This window comes from Scomber japonicus, chromosome 4, assembly GCF_027409825.1.
Source record: "Scomber japonicus isolate fScoJap1 chromosome 4, fScoJap1.pri, whole genome shotgun sequence".
Lineage (NCBI taxonomy): Eukaryota > Metazoa > Chordata > Actinopteri > Scombriformes > Scombridae > Scomber > Scomber japonicus.
The window spans coordinates 11,485,579-11,502,679 of record NC_070581.1 but is presented as its reverse complement, the minus strand read 5'-3'; the positions used below and the strand labels follow the sequence as shown (position 1 = coordinate 11,502,679).

Below are 17,101 nucleotides of genomic sequence, written 5' to 3'. Positions count from 1 at the left end.
ATCCGTCTATCCGTCTCTCTCCCTATCTGCCTTTCTATAGATATACTGTATGTACACACTCTCTCTCTCACACACACACACACACACACACACACACATACACTCTCTCTTTTCTCTATCACTTAGTATCCGTCTATCCGTCTCTCTCCCTATCTGCCTTTCTATAGATATACTGTATGTACACACTCTCTCGCACACACACACACACACACACACACACACACACACACACACATACTTCCTCACACAGAGTTCACATAAAGGCTGTGGTCATATTAGATGGAACTCAAAGTGCTGAGGCAGATTTTAATTAAGAAACATGCATTATGGTGTGATAGTGGTCAATACAATCGACCAGTTGGGGTTATTCAGTGAAGGGAGGCAATGGATGAATGGCACAGGTGGTTTGTGTGTGTGTGTGTGTGTGTGTGTCAGTGAGGACGGGCACAGGGGTGTTTATGTCGCAACAGACAGTGTGTACTGAGATGGCATGATAAGAACTGGATTTATGAAACTGGAACAGGCCTTAGTGCGTGTGTGTGCGTGTGTGTGTGTGTGTGTGCCTGTGTGTCTTTGTGTGTTGTTGCACACCCTCACAAGTGAAAGGTGATTGTGTTTTATGACTGTCTCTTGGTCAGGAGCTTGCTGATGGTAATCACACTGAGATAGACCTTGGTGTGTGTGTGTGTGTGTGTGTGTGTGTGTGTGTGTGTGTGTGTGTGTGTATGGTCCATTCATCAGAACAAAGCAGAGAATGAACTGTCAGCTGCAGTGCCATTAGGACTTGAATGAAAGAGGAGTCGTTCTCTGTCTTCAGATGTTACATTTCAAGTGTTAGACTCCAATGAGCATTTTTCCAGACATATTACTGAATAATATGAGAAACAAAAGGAGAAATGCATGAATGCAGAGTATGACTGGGCAGTTTAATAAAACTCTTGAATATTTACTCCTGTTTTTCTTATGTCATTTAGCTCAAGAGGCTCAGTAACTGCACGTAGTTGCCTAAAATATGAGTGTCATTCTTATAGGAGTAAGAATATACAGTATCTAAACAATTTAACAATTTAATATGAAAACCACAGTCTTGCTTAGGCTTTTATAGTGTTTAATATGTGGTTTGAACACAAAATGAAGGAACTAGGATCTTGCTGTTGACAAGTATCCCACCTATCTAACCCCAACCCTAACCCTGTCTCCTGCAAACATACATATTGAGCAGGAAATGTAGCAGAAACAAGCAGGTTACAAAATCCTGGCAACCAAGAGTGCGATTCATTTCTATTTGAACAGTAAACACACATTATTTGACTATCATTGCAGGATAAAGCAAGTCAACACATCAGGATACACAGCTGTCTTATTTCCCCAAAATCAACACACATCAAATCCAAATCCAAAAAAAAGGAACAATTTGAACACATTCATTTCTAATTAACTAAACCATATTCTACTACATCAACCCTTTTTAAAGCTAATTAATGATTTATTGTGATGACACTTTACATTTTCAAAATGCTACGTATCAACTTCACTAAGTATTCACTTTCATTTAAGTTGATAATTCAGCATCATTAAAATCTTGAGCGTCTAATCTGTCAGTGTGATCTCATTCTGTCAAAGAAAGACTTGCATGACCCACCCTTTCAGTTCTGTAGTATGTTGTAGTTTTGATGCCATCAATCTATTTAGTCAGTTCATCCTCCTTTTAATGCCAGCAGCTTGAGTCTTTATCAATCATATTTGTACTATAACTACCGAAAGTGATGCCAAAGGTGTATAGGTTGTATAGAATGGTTTCCTTTGTCAGAATAATTATTGTTTTTTGAATTCCTGAAGATACTCTACCTCTGGGTACATTTTCTTCTGAAATGGTGATTATCTTGTGTTGGCAACAAAAATGTTTGTCTGTGTATTCTTGGTACAACCTGCCAACTCACTACACCTTCATTTGACACTAAGTATTTCCCCTGTTCATCATACACATGTACTCATGTACTCCTCTTGTCCTTTAGAGAAGAGTTTATGCATTGTAGGATTGTAAATCATGCTACTGTTCAAGCACATGGATTATTCATATTTCACCCTCACTTACCTTTATTGTTGCTTTGTTTACTTTAGTTTTGTATTTCAGTTGTTTCTTCTTGTCACCATGATGTGAGATGAAGAGACAATCCACCTCATTCTATGATCTCTACTTCTCTCAGTTTTGCTCCTGCCATCCATTTTTGATTGGGTTTATTCCGAGTGACTTAATCTCACTTATGGTAACAAGTATTTTTGTTTCACAACATTTCAAAAATGTGTGTAAAATTCAGTCCTTGATTGAGTGAAACACAAAGCACATGAACATGCGATGTGTGTAGATATTGGTGATGTAGGAGCTTGAAAGCATTTGGTCAATGACTGACCTCACAAGTAGTAAAATTAGAAATGTGTGCGTGTGTATGTGAGTTTCCATAATTAGCCGTAGAATCAGCATGCTTCATCATGGGAAAATTTCCTGGAACGTCCTCTCTCTGTGTGGAATATTGATCAGTACATTAGTCTACTGCCATGACTGTGAGCGACCAGACAAACTGTTCACTCACTGGAGTCACTCAGCATAAGAGCCTCCACTCAATGACTGAAAGTCAAGATTAATGGGGGACATACAATGAACGCATGTGTGCCCCCTTAAGACCTGCTCATGTTACATTTCATATATTGTGCTTCCTTGCATACTGTATTCCTCATCCTTATTAACCTAATATTTATAGTCATTTTAATGCAGTACTGTCCTCTGTCACACTGTCGCACTTTCATTCCTACATTTCTACTTGATTCTGATTCATCTTCAGTCAGATCAACATTTCCAAAACCAAAACAATGCTCTGCTTATGCTAGTTTTATCACAGGCATCATAAAAGCAGACATTGAAAAGCACAATTTACAAGGAGCATACTTTCTCTTGCTTATTCGAGATGTTCAATTAATTTGCAGACGCATCAAAACGTCTTCTCAGCAGGTTAAACAAAACTTACAAAAGGGAGTGAAGTGACATGTCAATCACAGGCTGTTCATGAGTCCTGAGGAGAGGTTCAATCAGTTGAAATAAGTGAAAACACCTTTGTTAGTGTACCCTGGGTGTGACTGGCTTGAATATGCATTGAATTAATCAGCATATTCACACACAGATTCAAATTCCCCTTTTTGCAATTTGTAACCTGCTACAGAATATAAAATGCTTCCACAGATACATTTGACTCAACCTTAAAAGCATCTGTTTCCTTCTCATCCCTTGTTCTCTCATTCCCTAACAATCAGCATTCATCTCTCTTTCCTCCACTCCTATTGTATTTTTAGTCCCCCACCCCTCCTCCCCTCACCCTGAAAGGCTACACACCATATTGATAGACAGGTCTATTACTGTAAATGCTGTATACATGCCCCTATGTGGAGGTGCTTATGGATTCTGCAGGAGCATGTGGTGATGTGTAGTGCACTACATGCGGGTATTGGTGTGTGTCTTTACTTGCATAAAGTGTGTGTGTATTTGTATGTGTGTGTGTGTGTGTGTGTGTGTGTGTGTGTGTGTACACCACGTGTTAATGTGAATGTAGCCTTTTCCCATGACAGGGAAAACGAGCAGCCCAGACCAGACCTCAACACCAAACCGCAAACAGCTTCTAACGCCTGCAGCGAGCTCCATTTACTTTACATTACATATAACATTTCCAGCCACTCTGAGCCAATTACCTCTCACGACAAGTTAGTTCAACCTCATTTTGGTGTAATAAAGGCACCTGTAACTGTGCATGTTGTAGCAGACCTTCCGCCTCTGTCCGTGCAGAGTGAGTGAAACTGCTCAATGAAAAATGTCAGCTACTGTAATTTCTTAATGCAGCAGTCATAGGGTAGTTCTACTCCCGTTGTGCTGTTGCTGTTTCTGCACCACTGTTTTTGAGAGCTGACGCAGACAGATGTAGTTTTGCAGATACTTCCACAAGGATACCAGTTTGAGCTTAAAAAGTGATGTTTTAAAACAAATAGTTCCTATTTCAGTTTGTCACTTCTTGTACCCTTATCTGATACCTCAGTGTCAACACAGAGGGCTGTATCAGAATAAACGGTAAGGCAATTTGATAATTCAATAAGAGGGTCGATATGGACGAATCCTCAAGTAATATACAATTTTATTATGACAGAAACCCTGACTGTGGACTCATAGTATTTATCATCATATCCATTTACAAGAAAAAAAACCTGATGGCTAATAGGAGTATGAAATAATAAGAGTAACTCCACACCTACCACCTATCATTAGATCCTCAGTCGGACTCAGACGTACACACCCACCACCCTGACCTCCACACCCTTACTGACCACCTCCTTACAAGACCACGGCACACGGGACATAAATTGTGAGGTACACACAGATATGTGGCTGAAATCAGTGTTTAAGGTCAAACTCCAGGTAACTTTAAAGTGTGTAATCGCTTACACATAAAACCAGAGTGTTTGTTTCAGCCTCACTTCACAATACTGTACACGCTACACAATATAATATAAAGGTGCAATAATCTCACCTGCAGCTTGACGAATACACTAAACTATGAATGTGCAGTACTCAGATGAAAGGAGGAACCACTGTAGGAGTGTTTGTATGTGTGAGGGTCCATTAAATCTATTGAGGTGCCCTTGAGTAAAGGCTTTATCATCGGAACGTTCCAGTGGAGCTGCCAGCAGTACGGGACTGTGGCTGGCTGACGGTGAAGCCAAAACAACTCCCAAGAAAAAAAAAAAAAAAAAAGGGAGAATATTTGAAAATGGAAAAAAAATATCAGAGTGTTATTGGGATGTAGTTTATAATCTTTTTTTTTTTTTTTTCCTGTGAGGTGAAATGTCTGCCGATGTTCCGAGTCACACCTCTAGTTTGCTACATTAAAGCGGCTGTAACACCTGTTCGGTGCTGGTAGTGTTTGGAGATCTGTGACATGAATATTTTATGTTGACAGCTGGTTGCCGTGTTTGTGTGTGTGTGCGTGTGTGCATGAGTGTGTACTGTGCATGAATGTGGAGGTGAGTGGGTTTATGTCCATGTCCAACTTTGACAATTTAATTTCCCTCTGTGGATTAGTAAAGTCATCTAACTGTCTGTCTGTCTGTCGGCCTGTCTGTCTGTCTGTCTGTCTGTCTGTGTCCTTTTTTTCTTCAAAGGTTATAACTTATTTTGTGTGTGTGTGTGTGTGTGTGTGTGTGTGTGTGTGTGTGTGTGTGTGTGTGTGTGTGTGTGTGTGTGTTATACGGTGAGACAGTGAGTGTGTGTATGAATGATATAAAGCCACTGACCAAAAGAGGTAAACATGTCAAATATTAACCACCTCTACAACAATATTGAACCATGCCATCTGCAGCTATTGTCTTGATTAGCGAGCACCAGATAAACCAATAGGGAGATGCGGGATAACAAAAAGCAGGGGGCGAAAGAGGACCTCATAGATTTTCGTCTCCATGCTGTTTTAGCTCTTTGATTGGATCTTGATCCTCCCACCTCCTTCTCCTCTCTGCTCCTTTTTGTCTCTTCTCTCTGTGTCTCCAGGCTAATTAATGACAAATTAGATTATAGAGTCACGGTGAACTCTGCTCTGTGGAACTTCCACTGGCCCTCTCTCAGAAGTAGCTGCATGATATGGGCTAACTATTTTGACAGATATTGCAGCTGGCGTCACAGTTTCATCCATGTAATTGTTTTACTCATCCCTCTGCTAATCTGTAAAGCCAGCTGATATAACAGGGCAGCAGTTCCAGCTATAGGAAGTTCATTAAATCTTTAAAATTGGCTCTTTTTGTGTGGTTGCTGTGTTTAATGCTTACAGTCTCTTCTTAATTTCTGTGTATTGAAAAAAAAAAAAACCTGATTGTTTATCATGAGCACTAAAAACCTCCTAAACAAACTCACTACTGCTAGATGTTAGGATTTTCCTCACATTCTGAAAATTATGTTTTTTATTCATTTTTTCTGAATGTCACGGCTTCATTTACTGAGAATAATGCAAATACAGTACATCTGACCAACTGCAATATCTGCATACATTTGATTATCATCAAATGCATTTTCCTATTTCTGCATCTGTTCAAGCATTATTGTAACACCTTTAGACCTGGTGGAATGAATCCAATTGAAGGTTGTTTTATAGAGTGTGTGTGTGTGTGTGTCTGTGTGTGTGTGTCTGTGTGTGAGTCTGTGTGTGTGCGTGCGTGTTACTTGATTCTAATAATTTGTATTTGGAGCTTTGCGTGACAATGGGCTGTTCTCTTTCACAGACAAAAAAATGTGTTTTATGTTGTTACAAAGTGTCTCAATCCTGTCTCAAACTAACAGATAACACATGACCACAATCCTCCCCTAACCAACAAGTAGTTTTAGTTGCCTTAAATGAATCACACCTTAACTATGGAGATGGCTGATTAATAAATGTGATTCATATTCATTGTAGTAATATCAATCATTTTGGAAGACACTGACAAACCTATGTTGTCCTTAGATATGAGGATTTGTTTCATAGCACTTATGGTACCAAATAGAATTTACCTCATTGTTTGTGCCTAATTCAATCTGAGTGCATTTACATATGAACTTCAATTATGGCATTCCTTAAAATCCATTTATACAACAAATAAGAAGAAAAAGGCTGATTTTGTTTAAGAAATGAGTTGAGGGAAAGTACTCTTTGGCGTACTGGTTTCCCTCTCCTTTACATTTCTTCTGGCACAGTCAGCAGGGTTGGAGATTGTCGGGTTCATTTTCCTATCTCCAGGAAAGACATTTACTCCTACAGTAGCTCCCACAGGCCTGAAAATTGCCTGAGCCTGGCCGAGACGCTGCATGCAAACTGACGGGGAGAAATTTGACTGGGCTATCCCTTGTGGTGACACCTGCACTCTGATGCTTTTGAGGTACATAAGACACCTGTCAAAGCTGTGTCGTGACTGGCTTATCAGTCATCAGTCTCTATCAGGTGGTTTTAAACATAGGGCTGGGACTCTTTGAGGGGCCTTTTGGGGCACTTTTACAGGGCCTGAAGATGGCGGTTGCTCATAAACAATGTTGAATGATGTCTGCTGGTTCAGTTTCATGGCCCTGATGTTGCACACGCTGGCTCACTGTTACACTGTCAAACAGAACAGAGCCATTTTTAATGTTATTAGTAACATCTGTGCTTTTTCTACCACGACATGTCTAAATGTCTGCTGTGAAAACCAGTAAAGTCATTTTATTATTGGAGAAACTTGGAGCTGCTTTGTGGTAGCAAAGATAAAACAGAAGCCATATCCTACCACCAAGCATAGTATTGACTCTTTTTTTAATATTTTGGGCTTAAAAGCAAGTTTCTTAACCTTTTAGCTCCATTCACTTGTAGCACTCTCCTCCTGTGTTAGTTATTGCATTAACCAGCAGTTGTTACATTTTCAGTTGCTACATGATGCTTGCTTCCCGCCCAACTTTCTCTAGGAAAAGGTATTTTTCATCACAGTTAGACTCCTTGGTTAAAGGTTAAGTGAGAAATAAGTGGATAAAAACCCTGTATCCAAGTTTGGCCTTGTGCTGTAGCTCTGTGCAAGTGCACCTATTTATCATCTGATTGTATTATGTTATTGCAATGACCACGCTTCCTGTTACACTCTGTTTAGAAGTTATTTAGCAGTATTTAACTAATGTACACGCTGCACACTAAACACTACACTAATTGTGAGCTGTTTGTTGTGTCATTACCACCGATCCCCTGTTAAAAAGGAATATTGGCTTCATACAATAAGTGAGAAATTTAAAGTCAAACTCAGCCTGCCAATTTTGTTGTTAAGCCTGCACATTTACCGAGGAATCACGCTCTAAATCTGAGCTGTGTGCCTCTTTCAATTAGCATAAATGCTCCAGTAAGCACCTGCAGTAAAAGGGCAAACAAAGCTGTGTCATGCACATAAAAACCTTGTGATAGGTCAGGATTAAACAAGTGGAGATAGATACTACCGTCAGATTTTTGAGAGCAAAAATACATTATTCAAGTCTGAGAATTGGTATTACAGTTAACACCCGTGAGTAAGCATAGCCAAAGATCGATCATCACTGCACAAACTGTACATTCAATTCAGTTAGAAAAAATACATCAGGAACATGAAGTGCACAGGTTAGCCCATACGAATCTGCATTGCGGAATCTTGTAGCTTCATTACATGATCAGTTTACCCAAAAAAGAGAAGTTTTATTACCTGCACAAGTTTTATTTGTCACAGATTTCTGCTGCCAATCCAATATAATGGATTTCAATGTCAACAGTGTTCATTGGAACTATTTTTGTAACTAAAGAAATAACCCTTATGAAACAGCTCACAGACTATCCAGAGTGACGGGTACTGGAAAGGCAGGTTGCTGTTGAATCTTTAGAATATAATATGTTCTATTCTGACTTTGTGAACACCACAAATGAATAGACTTCAGGCAGAAACTTTAGAGACTTATACCTCCAATCTTGCAAAAATGAAACTATTTGCATGACCTGATATCACAGGAGTTGAGTGACGTTTTTTTCCTTTTCATAATTTATTGAACTGACTCTTTAACACCCCCCACTCTCCCCCCACCCCCCAAAAAACAACAAAAAAAACCCTTAGCTATGTGATTCCTCTTCATCTCTTCGGAACACTTACTTAAGTGCAAAAGATTGGCTGGTTTTGAAGCAGAAGTGGATATTCTGTGCTGCTGTGCTGCTGATTAAGTTTGACATGATGAGAGCTGAAGAGCTGCCTGGATTAAAAAACTGCTGACTCCTTTCCCTCCACTGTTCGCTCGCTCTCCATCTCCTCCTCACCCTTTCCCATCCCTCCATCTCTCGCTCCATCCTTCACTCCTTCAAGAGTCTCCTGTGTAGCAGAGGGATAGACAGGGACTCATTAAAATCAGCTGCCCCCCCCCCTTTCCTCTTCTTCTCTATCTACCTCTCCTCATCTCCCTCTTGCCATCTTCATCAGATGTAATTATGGCAGCACAGTGTGGGAGGACCCTGCACAGCAAAATTATTCTTTCAAATCTCCATTCGCTTCGGCTATTAGAGGAACGAGACCTACATTTTCAACCTGATCAGAGAGAGAGGAGGAAAAAAAATGGGGGCAAAGATGGAAAACAAGAAAAATGGGAAGTAGTAGGAAAAAGCAGAGGGATGTAAAACAGAGAGAATAGAAGCAGAGAGGAGAGGAAAAGAGCTACAAAGAGAATTTGTTAGGGAGGAAAGGAGGATGTCAGGCTGTACCAGTGGCTGTAGCCGCTGAGTTAACAGAACATGGGATCAGTAATGCTGTCAAGCTAGAAAATGCCAGACAGCAAAGCAGGCTGGGACAGCACAGAGGGAGGAACTGCTTAGTTAGGGTACGTGACTGATGCAGGCATTTCTCCCCCCTTTTCCCCCCTCCCTGTGCTTTCCACATCTTCCCTTCAAATGTAAGGAGCCACTTTGTCCTCGCAATAAAGGAGAAAATAGATGGGGGTTCAGCGGATGGTGGGAGGGGTGACACAGTACTGTATGTTTGCGCATTGCATTGTGGGAAGGAGAGGGGATGGGAGAAACGTGCAGAGATTTACTAGCTTTGCCCTGGTTGCAGAGGAGCTAAAATAGCTATTTATATGGTCGCTGGGTCGCAGAGGAGGATGCGATGCTCCAGTAGGACAGACGGGAACGAGAGCATGTTGACACTGTTCGGAGAGGAGCTGTGTGGCTTTTTTTCAGTCGGGAGATATTAGAGAGCCAAAGCAAGGTCCGGACACGAGGGGTGTATCAGCTCTCATCTGGAGGAAGAAGAGGAGGGAGGAGGACAGGAGAAGATGATGAGGAGGGGTGATGTTATTTATTTTATTTTTAGATGCGGAGTTGTTTTTCGTATTCGTTTCATTTGACTGTGTGTGTGTGTGTATGTCTGTCTGTTCTATGTCTGTATGTGTCACTTGTGTTGATATGTCTGTGTGTGTGTGTGTGAGTGTATGTGTATACCCGTGTGGATTTATGTGTGTGTCTGCGAGGGATGTATTGTAATGCCTTTCACTCAGGTTGTGGGTTCGGCTCGGCAATCACTCAGTACCGCAGTCAATTTGTGGTTGATTCAATCCTCTCTCTCCTTCTATTTCTGGTTGATTACAACTATTGTCTCTGCGCTTCTGTTTTCCACAGGAGCAAAGATGGACTGTATTTTATGTGTAGCCATCCAAATGCACTCTCTCTCTCTCTCTCTCTCTCTCGCTCTCTCTCATCTGCTGCTTTGAAGTTTGGATGAATGAATACAGTGTCCATGTGGTTTAGATGATAAGAGACACTGGCTCATCCTGTCTGAGTCAGCAATGATATTTAAAGAAATCAATAGCAATCAGCTCTGAAAGGGAAAATTAATGAATCATGGCAATGTTTAATATCTTTACTGCCCTCTATCTTTTGCAGAAACCCATTTATTCTCTTTCGTATTCATTTCCTGTTGCTTCTATCTTTCTTTTCCCTGCTTTAAGAGCGGTTGTTTGGTTGCTAAGCCTTATCTTACGTCACTACAGCAAACTTAAACCATGACCACTTCGCAGTCAGTACAAACATGTTTTGCGACCAAGCGTTGAACCCACAGAATTAATTTTAAATCCCAGTGGTGGATCCAAAGTCTCCAAAGATACAAAGTATTTTAGTCTTGTTTGAACAAGCCAACACAGTATATGTATATGTGAATGTCAGACAGACCAAATAAAGTGATTTTCTTCAACCGTAAAGACTTTTAAGGGGAAATGAGGTAGCTTTTAATAAGTTAAAATTAATGTCAAACCTGTCTGCTTTCTGTTTGCAGGTCCAGGAATGGCTGTGTCTGAATTGTCAGATGCAGCGGGCTCTTGGCATTGATATGACCACGCCTCGCTCTAAGAGCCAACAGCAGATTCACTCTCCATCCCACCAAGCCAAACCCATCGTCCAGCCTCAGCAGCCTGCACCTCAGCCAACACAGCCGACAGCAGCGCCACAGCCCAAATCTTTGGCGCAGAGTCAGTCCACCCAGCGGCAGCAGCAGCAGCAACAGCAGCAGCAACAGCAGCAGCATCCTCAGTCTCAGCCCTACGGCCAATCTCAACCCTACTCCCAGTCCCAGCCATACTCCCAGTCTCAGCAGTACCCCCAGTCCCACCCCCAGACTTACCCTCCATCCCAGCCAGGGCCTCAGACTCAGCCTCATCCCCAGTCTTACCCTCCATCCCAGCCAGGGCCTCAGACTCAGCCTCATCCCCAGTCTTACCCTGCATCCCAGCCAGGGCCTCAGACTCAGCCTCATCACCAGTCGTACCCTGCATCCAAGTCAGGGCCTCAGACTCAGTCTCATACCTCCCCAGGCTTACAGAGACACCCAACCCCTGGTGGTCCCCAGGCTCAGACAGGGCCGTCTCAGCAGGGGATGAGGTCCGACCCATATTCCCAGAGAGGTCAAGGAGCTCCAGTAGCTGTTGGAGGTCCTGCAGGAGGCCCCAACCAGCCTGGAGGTCCACGAATTCCCCACCCTGGCGCTGTGCCACTCCCTGGCTTGACCAAAGCGCCCTCCCAACCCGATTTGGGTCGCGGTTCTCCGATGCACCAGTCCATGGCACGGCACCATGACCAGACCAGAAGTGCCGGCTCCTCCCCAGCCCACAGGCCTCAGAGTCAGGCCCCACCTCCTGCGCAGGATGGCCTGACCAAGCTATTTGGCTTCGGGGCATCGCTTCTCAATCAGGCTAGCACCCTAATCAATGTCGACCCTCTACCCACCACCTCTACCCAACCCAGCCCGGCTCGAGGCAAGGTGGTGTTTAGTAATGCAACACCTGACAACAGGCAGCAGCAACAAGGGGCCCCGGGCACCAAACCATTCGGGATGGGGGGCCCTCATGCTCCAACTCAAATGGGTGGCCCTCACGCACCAAGCCAAATGGGAGGCCCCTATGCACCGAGCCAAGTGGGGGGTCCTCATGCACCAGGCCAAATGGGGGGTCCTCATGCACCAGGCCATATGGTAGGTCCCCAATCAGGTGGTCCACATGCGCCAACCCATAAGCAACAGCAGCAGACCACGCCCCATCAACCAGGCATGCTGCAACAGCAATCGCCCATACATCATCAAAGAGGGCCACAGCAAGGATACCAACAGCAGCAATCACCTGCACATCTGCAGAAAGCGCAGCAGAAGCAGGAGCCCATGGCAGCTCCTGTGCCAGAGCCTGTGAAGCCCAAGGTGAACTGTCCTCTTTGTAAAACAGAGCTGAACATCGGCAGCTCCGACCCGCCCAACTATAACTCCTGTACGCAGTGTCACAGCCAAGTGTGCAACCTGTGTGGTTTCAACCCTACGCCACATCTGGTGGAGGTAAGAGGATTTTTACACATACATACGAAACCGTGTTCATACAAAGTCTTCATACACGTCTTTCACCATGTTTTCATACACTTGTATTTAAGAATAAGAACTGAACTTGCACGCACACACACACACACACACACACACACATACATACACGCACACTCATACACACTCATAGTCAGAGTCGTGTCCTTCCAGACAATTGAAACCATTCAGAAGCAGTCCATTCTTGAATCTCTTCCTCTTTACTGTGTGGTGCTGTTAGTCGTGAACCTCTCATCTTTGTCTTTACTCTGGAAGGAATTCACTCTATTTTCTATTTTCTTACTCTTAAATAGTCAGTGTTTATAAGCATGTATTTCATTTCATAACTTTCGTAACAAATATCTTTCTGTCTTCCTGTGATAGCCCTAAGTTGTCTTTTTGTCTTTGATCTCTATTTCCATCTAACTACCCTACTACAGTACAACCCTGTCTATCCCTCACTTTAATCTCACCCCTTTCTACTGTTTGTAATTTTAACTACATGATTATACATCTACATACACACAGCCAGATACTTGGATCTAACTGAGCTTTGAATCGTTGGATTTGTTTACCCTTGATAACTTAATTCCCGAGTGCAGTGATTAATTATGTTCAAATTTTAACTGATTAGATATGAAGTACCGTGCTGACATTTTTTTGATAATATTAACCCTTTATTACATTCATTCCCTTTAAACGGTAGTATTTCTTACAAATTATCTTACTGAAATAATCCGGGTTATTACTCAGTAAGAAACATTGATTTACTTCCGAGATTTTAAAGCACCATTTGATATTCATCTGTCAAATGATCTGCTACAATACAGTTTGAAAGTTTTATGAGTCTTAATTAAATGCCTCATGAACTTCAGTTCTATTCTGTTCCATAAGTAAGAAAACCCCATTAAAATCACAGAGACACTACTCAACAGTAGTAATAGTAATAAAAAAAAGATCTAATATCACTGAGTCGAGTTCAGACATATTAATGAGCGATTACAGTTAATCAGTTATGATGATTTACAGCGAGTACTCATGCTGGTAAATTTTCATAGGAGCTGTATTGTATGTGCTCACAAAGTAATTGTTGTTTAATTTAAATAAATATTTAACTTTCTGATGGCTGGAGGGCTGGAGTGAATGCCAACTTGTCACTTTCTATTTCTACCAATTGCTTTGTCAGATAGATCGCTACATGCTAACAAGCTGTTTCCCAGCAAACATGCAAACAGCTGACATCCATCAACTGGGAAAACAATATTAAGTTAATATTCCCAAAAAAGTTACAAAGAAAACAATCAACAATCAGCTAAAATCTGTTTTGACACATGTAAATATTATTGATATATTGATCAAAAGTAATATTATTCCACCACAGATATATTTAAAATTAAAAACGGTAAAACACAAAGATTTATTGTAAGTTTCAAAAGCCTCAAACTTTCATTTAATGGAAAAAAAAGCCTTTCGTATGTCAAGAAAATCCAAATAAGCTTCAGTTTTCTTTCATAAAATGTCAGGAAGGAGAGCGAAGGAAAGATGAAGGGTGAATCAAAGAGTCAAATATTCCGAGCTGAAAACCCAATGAGCGGGAAATGGAGATAGATGATGGGAAGACAGCATAGAGAGAGTGGAAGGTTGAGAAGAGCCGAACAAACAGATGGAGGAGAGACATAAAGATAAAGAATGCAGACAAAGCACAGGCTCCATTCTTTATCTTTATTAAGGTGAAGAATGAGAGAGAATTAAGTTTTTTTTTTTAAGAGAAGCAGAACATCCTTTTCAGTTATACGTTCTTTCTTTACCTCAAAGTGATTCTGTTTGTGGTAAAATGAAAAGAGTGTAAAGGCCGACTGCAGTCTCACCTCCCCTTTATCGATTCAGACAGGAGGCTGAGAGGTGAAAAGAAGGAAGAGGGGAAGCAATAGAAACATAAAGAAAGGAAGATAAATAAGTACAGGAAGTACATAGGGGAGGACATGAAGGGGCTATGTGAGGGAGAAAGTAGGGAAGATGTGAGTACTTTAGTAGTACTATAGCACAAAAGAAAGTCATGATATAAGGAAAGAAATATATCAAGATGCATGAGCCATTAAAGTAATAAAAAAAAACTGAATGAAAAGGAAGAAAAGGATGCATGTCAGTCAGTCAGGCAGTCAGGCAGTTTGAGAATGACTTGTGGTGTATTTACTTTGAGGCAGCATGATGCCTTCAGGGTCTTTGGGGAGTACGGTTGTTCATAATATTGTTCTATAATGTAGTGTCACTGCCTCAAGATAGACCTAAAGATAATGCACGGTGTTATATATAACTACTACTACTACTGTGTACTGAAGAGTGATAAGCACACAAACACACACGGAGCTAACAGAAAGAATGGGTCGAATGTTATTTAGACCGTGAGAAATCAAAGCCATTAAAGCTGCCATGCAGATCAAAAGAAGACGTGTGCGCCGTGAGTTAAAGCCCGCAGCTCCGCCGAATAAGCGAACCAAAGAAAGAAAGAAAGAAAAGATACACAGAACAGAAGGAGGAGAGGTAAGAGAGAAATGTCAGAAAGATTAACGTCCACCAGACAAAAGTCCACCCTTTCAGTTAATTAGAGAAAAGATAATGATTACACAGTGTATTTGTTAACTACTACTAGCTTGCCAAGCCAGTGAAAAATTTGTTGAAGAGGCAAAACCGCACTCCGGTTGTGGTGCTGTTCAGGACCATTAAGATGATGAAGTAGAATGGATAGATAGACATAGAGAGAGAAAATGTGTTACAGATGCAAAAAGAGGAGAAGAAAACAAAAAAAAAGGTGTCCGAAAATGATATAAAGGGAATTCTAATGAAATTAAGATGACGAAACATTGAGAGAAGCACAGAGACACATTAAAAAGACAGTTAAAGTGAGAGGAAGGGTGAAAGGAGCGATGGAAACAGATGGTCTAAATAGAGGCTGAGAGGAAACCAGACATGTAGAGCTGGATCACGTGCAGCCTCCATTCCTGAGGGAAGATAGGAGGCAGTAACACACTTCCACACACAAAAGACTGTAGCAAGTAGGACAGTAGGGAAAATGAAAGAAAAATAAGCGAGTAAAGCTGGGGAGGGAAAGATGATGCCGAAGGACGGATGAGATCACAGAGGAACAGTTTTTGCTGAGAACGTTTGGTTGATAGAGGACACTAAGGATTCATGTGTTCATCGGAACTCTAAAGGCCTTCATTTTTAAAAGAGATAGATTTTAAAATTCCCAGAGTCCTAAAAAATATATTTTACTAGTCATTACTTATCTTTTCCATGCTGGTAGCATTGCATTAGCAATAGCAGTTTCAGCCTGTCTCTCCCTCCCTCCTCTTGTTCACCGCTTTGATTTAGACTGAAATCTGTAAATATTACACAGATTTCCATACATTTTGCTACCTTCAGTGTCACATCAAGTTTTCAAATGTGTCCAATACTTTGGTTTATGACCTAATATTTGTAAATCTAATGTCATCAATCTCAGCTGTACTGTGTTTAATGTTATAGCTTAAGCAGCAAAATATTAAACATTAAAGGGGACTTGTCATGCTTTTTGTTTTTTTATGTTATTTCTAAATGTATGATGTCAGATGATGATGTAAAAGTTCCCAAATTTGAGGTAAATGCATGTAAACAAAAATACTCCCTAAAAGTCAAAAGCAAGGGCTTCAACTTGCTCTGAAAGTTCCAGTGTTTCCTCTATTTCCTCCTCATGATAACATCAGATGTTCATGCATGCACACAAATGACTGCCCTTTCTGCTTATTTCAGATCGGATTCAGACTCAAACATGTGCGGATGTATTTGAGAAGTTGAAAATGGCCTATTTCAGACAAAGGCTGAACTGAAGGCTGCATAAATAGCCAGGATAAGATAAATGAGGAAATTTTAAATTTGAACTATAACTCATGCAAATATATTCCAGTAGAGCCCCAGAATAAATATGTAGACATGTAAATGGTACGTCCCCTTTTCATTGGAGCATTAGCTCAACAACTGAAGTTTTGGCCCAATAAGTTCTACTTTTCATCAGGAAATAAAGTTTTGCCTTAGTAGGTCTTGTGTTGTGCTAAGTAAGGGGTGGGTATTGAGGTGGAGCGAGGGGCTGAATCTCCTATTTCATCTTATAAAAAAGCAATTATTAATATTTTATAAATGAGCATTATTAATATTTTCTATGGCCCCTCCTATTGACTAAGTAAGAAAATGCTACACTCCCAATATCTAAAAGAAACAAGTGAATGAATGAATTTCCCTTAGTCATACCATGCGTATAGTCCAACTGACAGTTGGGCACAAATTCAAATCAACACGAGCTGGAGACAAACCCACAGTCTCAAATCAGCATTGAGATGACAAAAAGAAGAAAAGCAAACACCAGAGTAATGCCCCAAAATGGCACCTGAGGAATTTATAGCGAAGCTCGCTCAACTGTTTGAAACCAGAAGTCCTTTCAGCTGTCAAGACTGAATACAACCTTGTGCCTTGTACTGAAGCAGTGCAAATGAGCAGTGGTGTTTGAGAAAGACAAGAACACTGTGTGACAGAGAAACATGGAGGATAGCGCTCGCTTGATTTATCAATAATTCAGTGAAGGTTTTTTATATAAATAGCAGGAGAGATGAAATATGTAAGGGGTGGCAGTGTCTCCTGAAAGAGAAAAGTAAAAAGC

At 41.2% G+C, this 17,101-nt stretch overlaps 1 protein-coding gene across 1 annotated transcript in view; it reads left to right on the top strand.

The window, feature by feature from the left end:
- bsna (bassoon presynaptic cytomatrix protein a) overlaps positions 1-17,101 on the top strand; it is a 104,314-nt gene that overhangs the window by 19,854 nt on the left and 67,359 nt on the right. Inside the window, exon 2 of the mRNA XM_053317689.1 lies at positions 10,852-12,393. Coding sequence (XP_053173664.1) covers positions 10,852-12,393 — 1,542 coding nt within the window. The remainder of the gene's footprint in view (positions 1-10,851; positions 12,394-17,101) is intronic.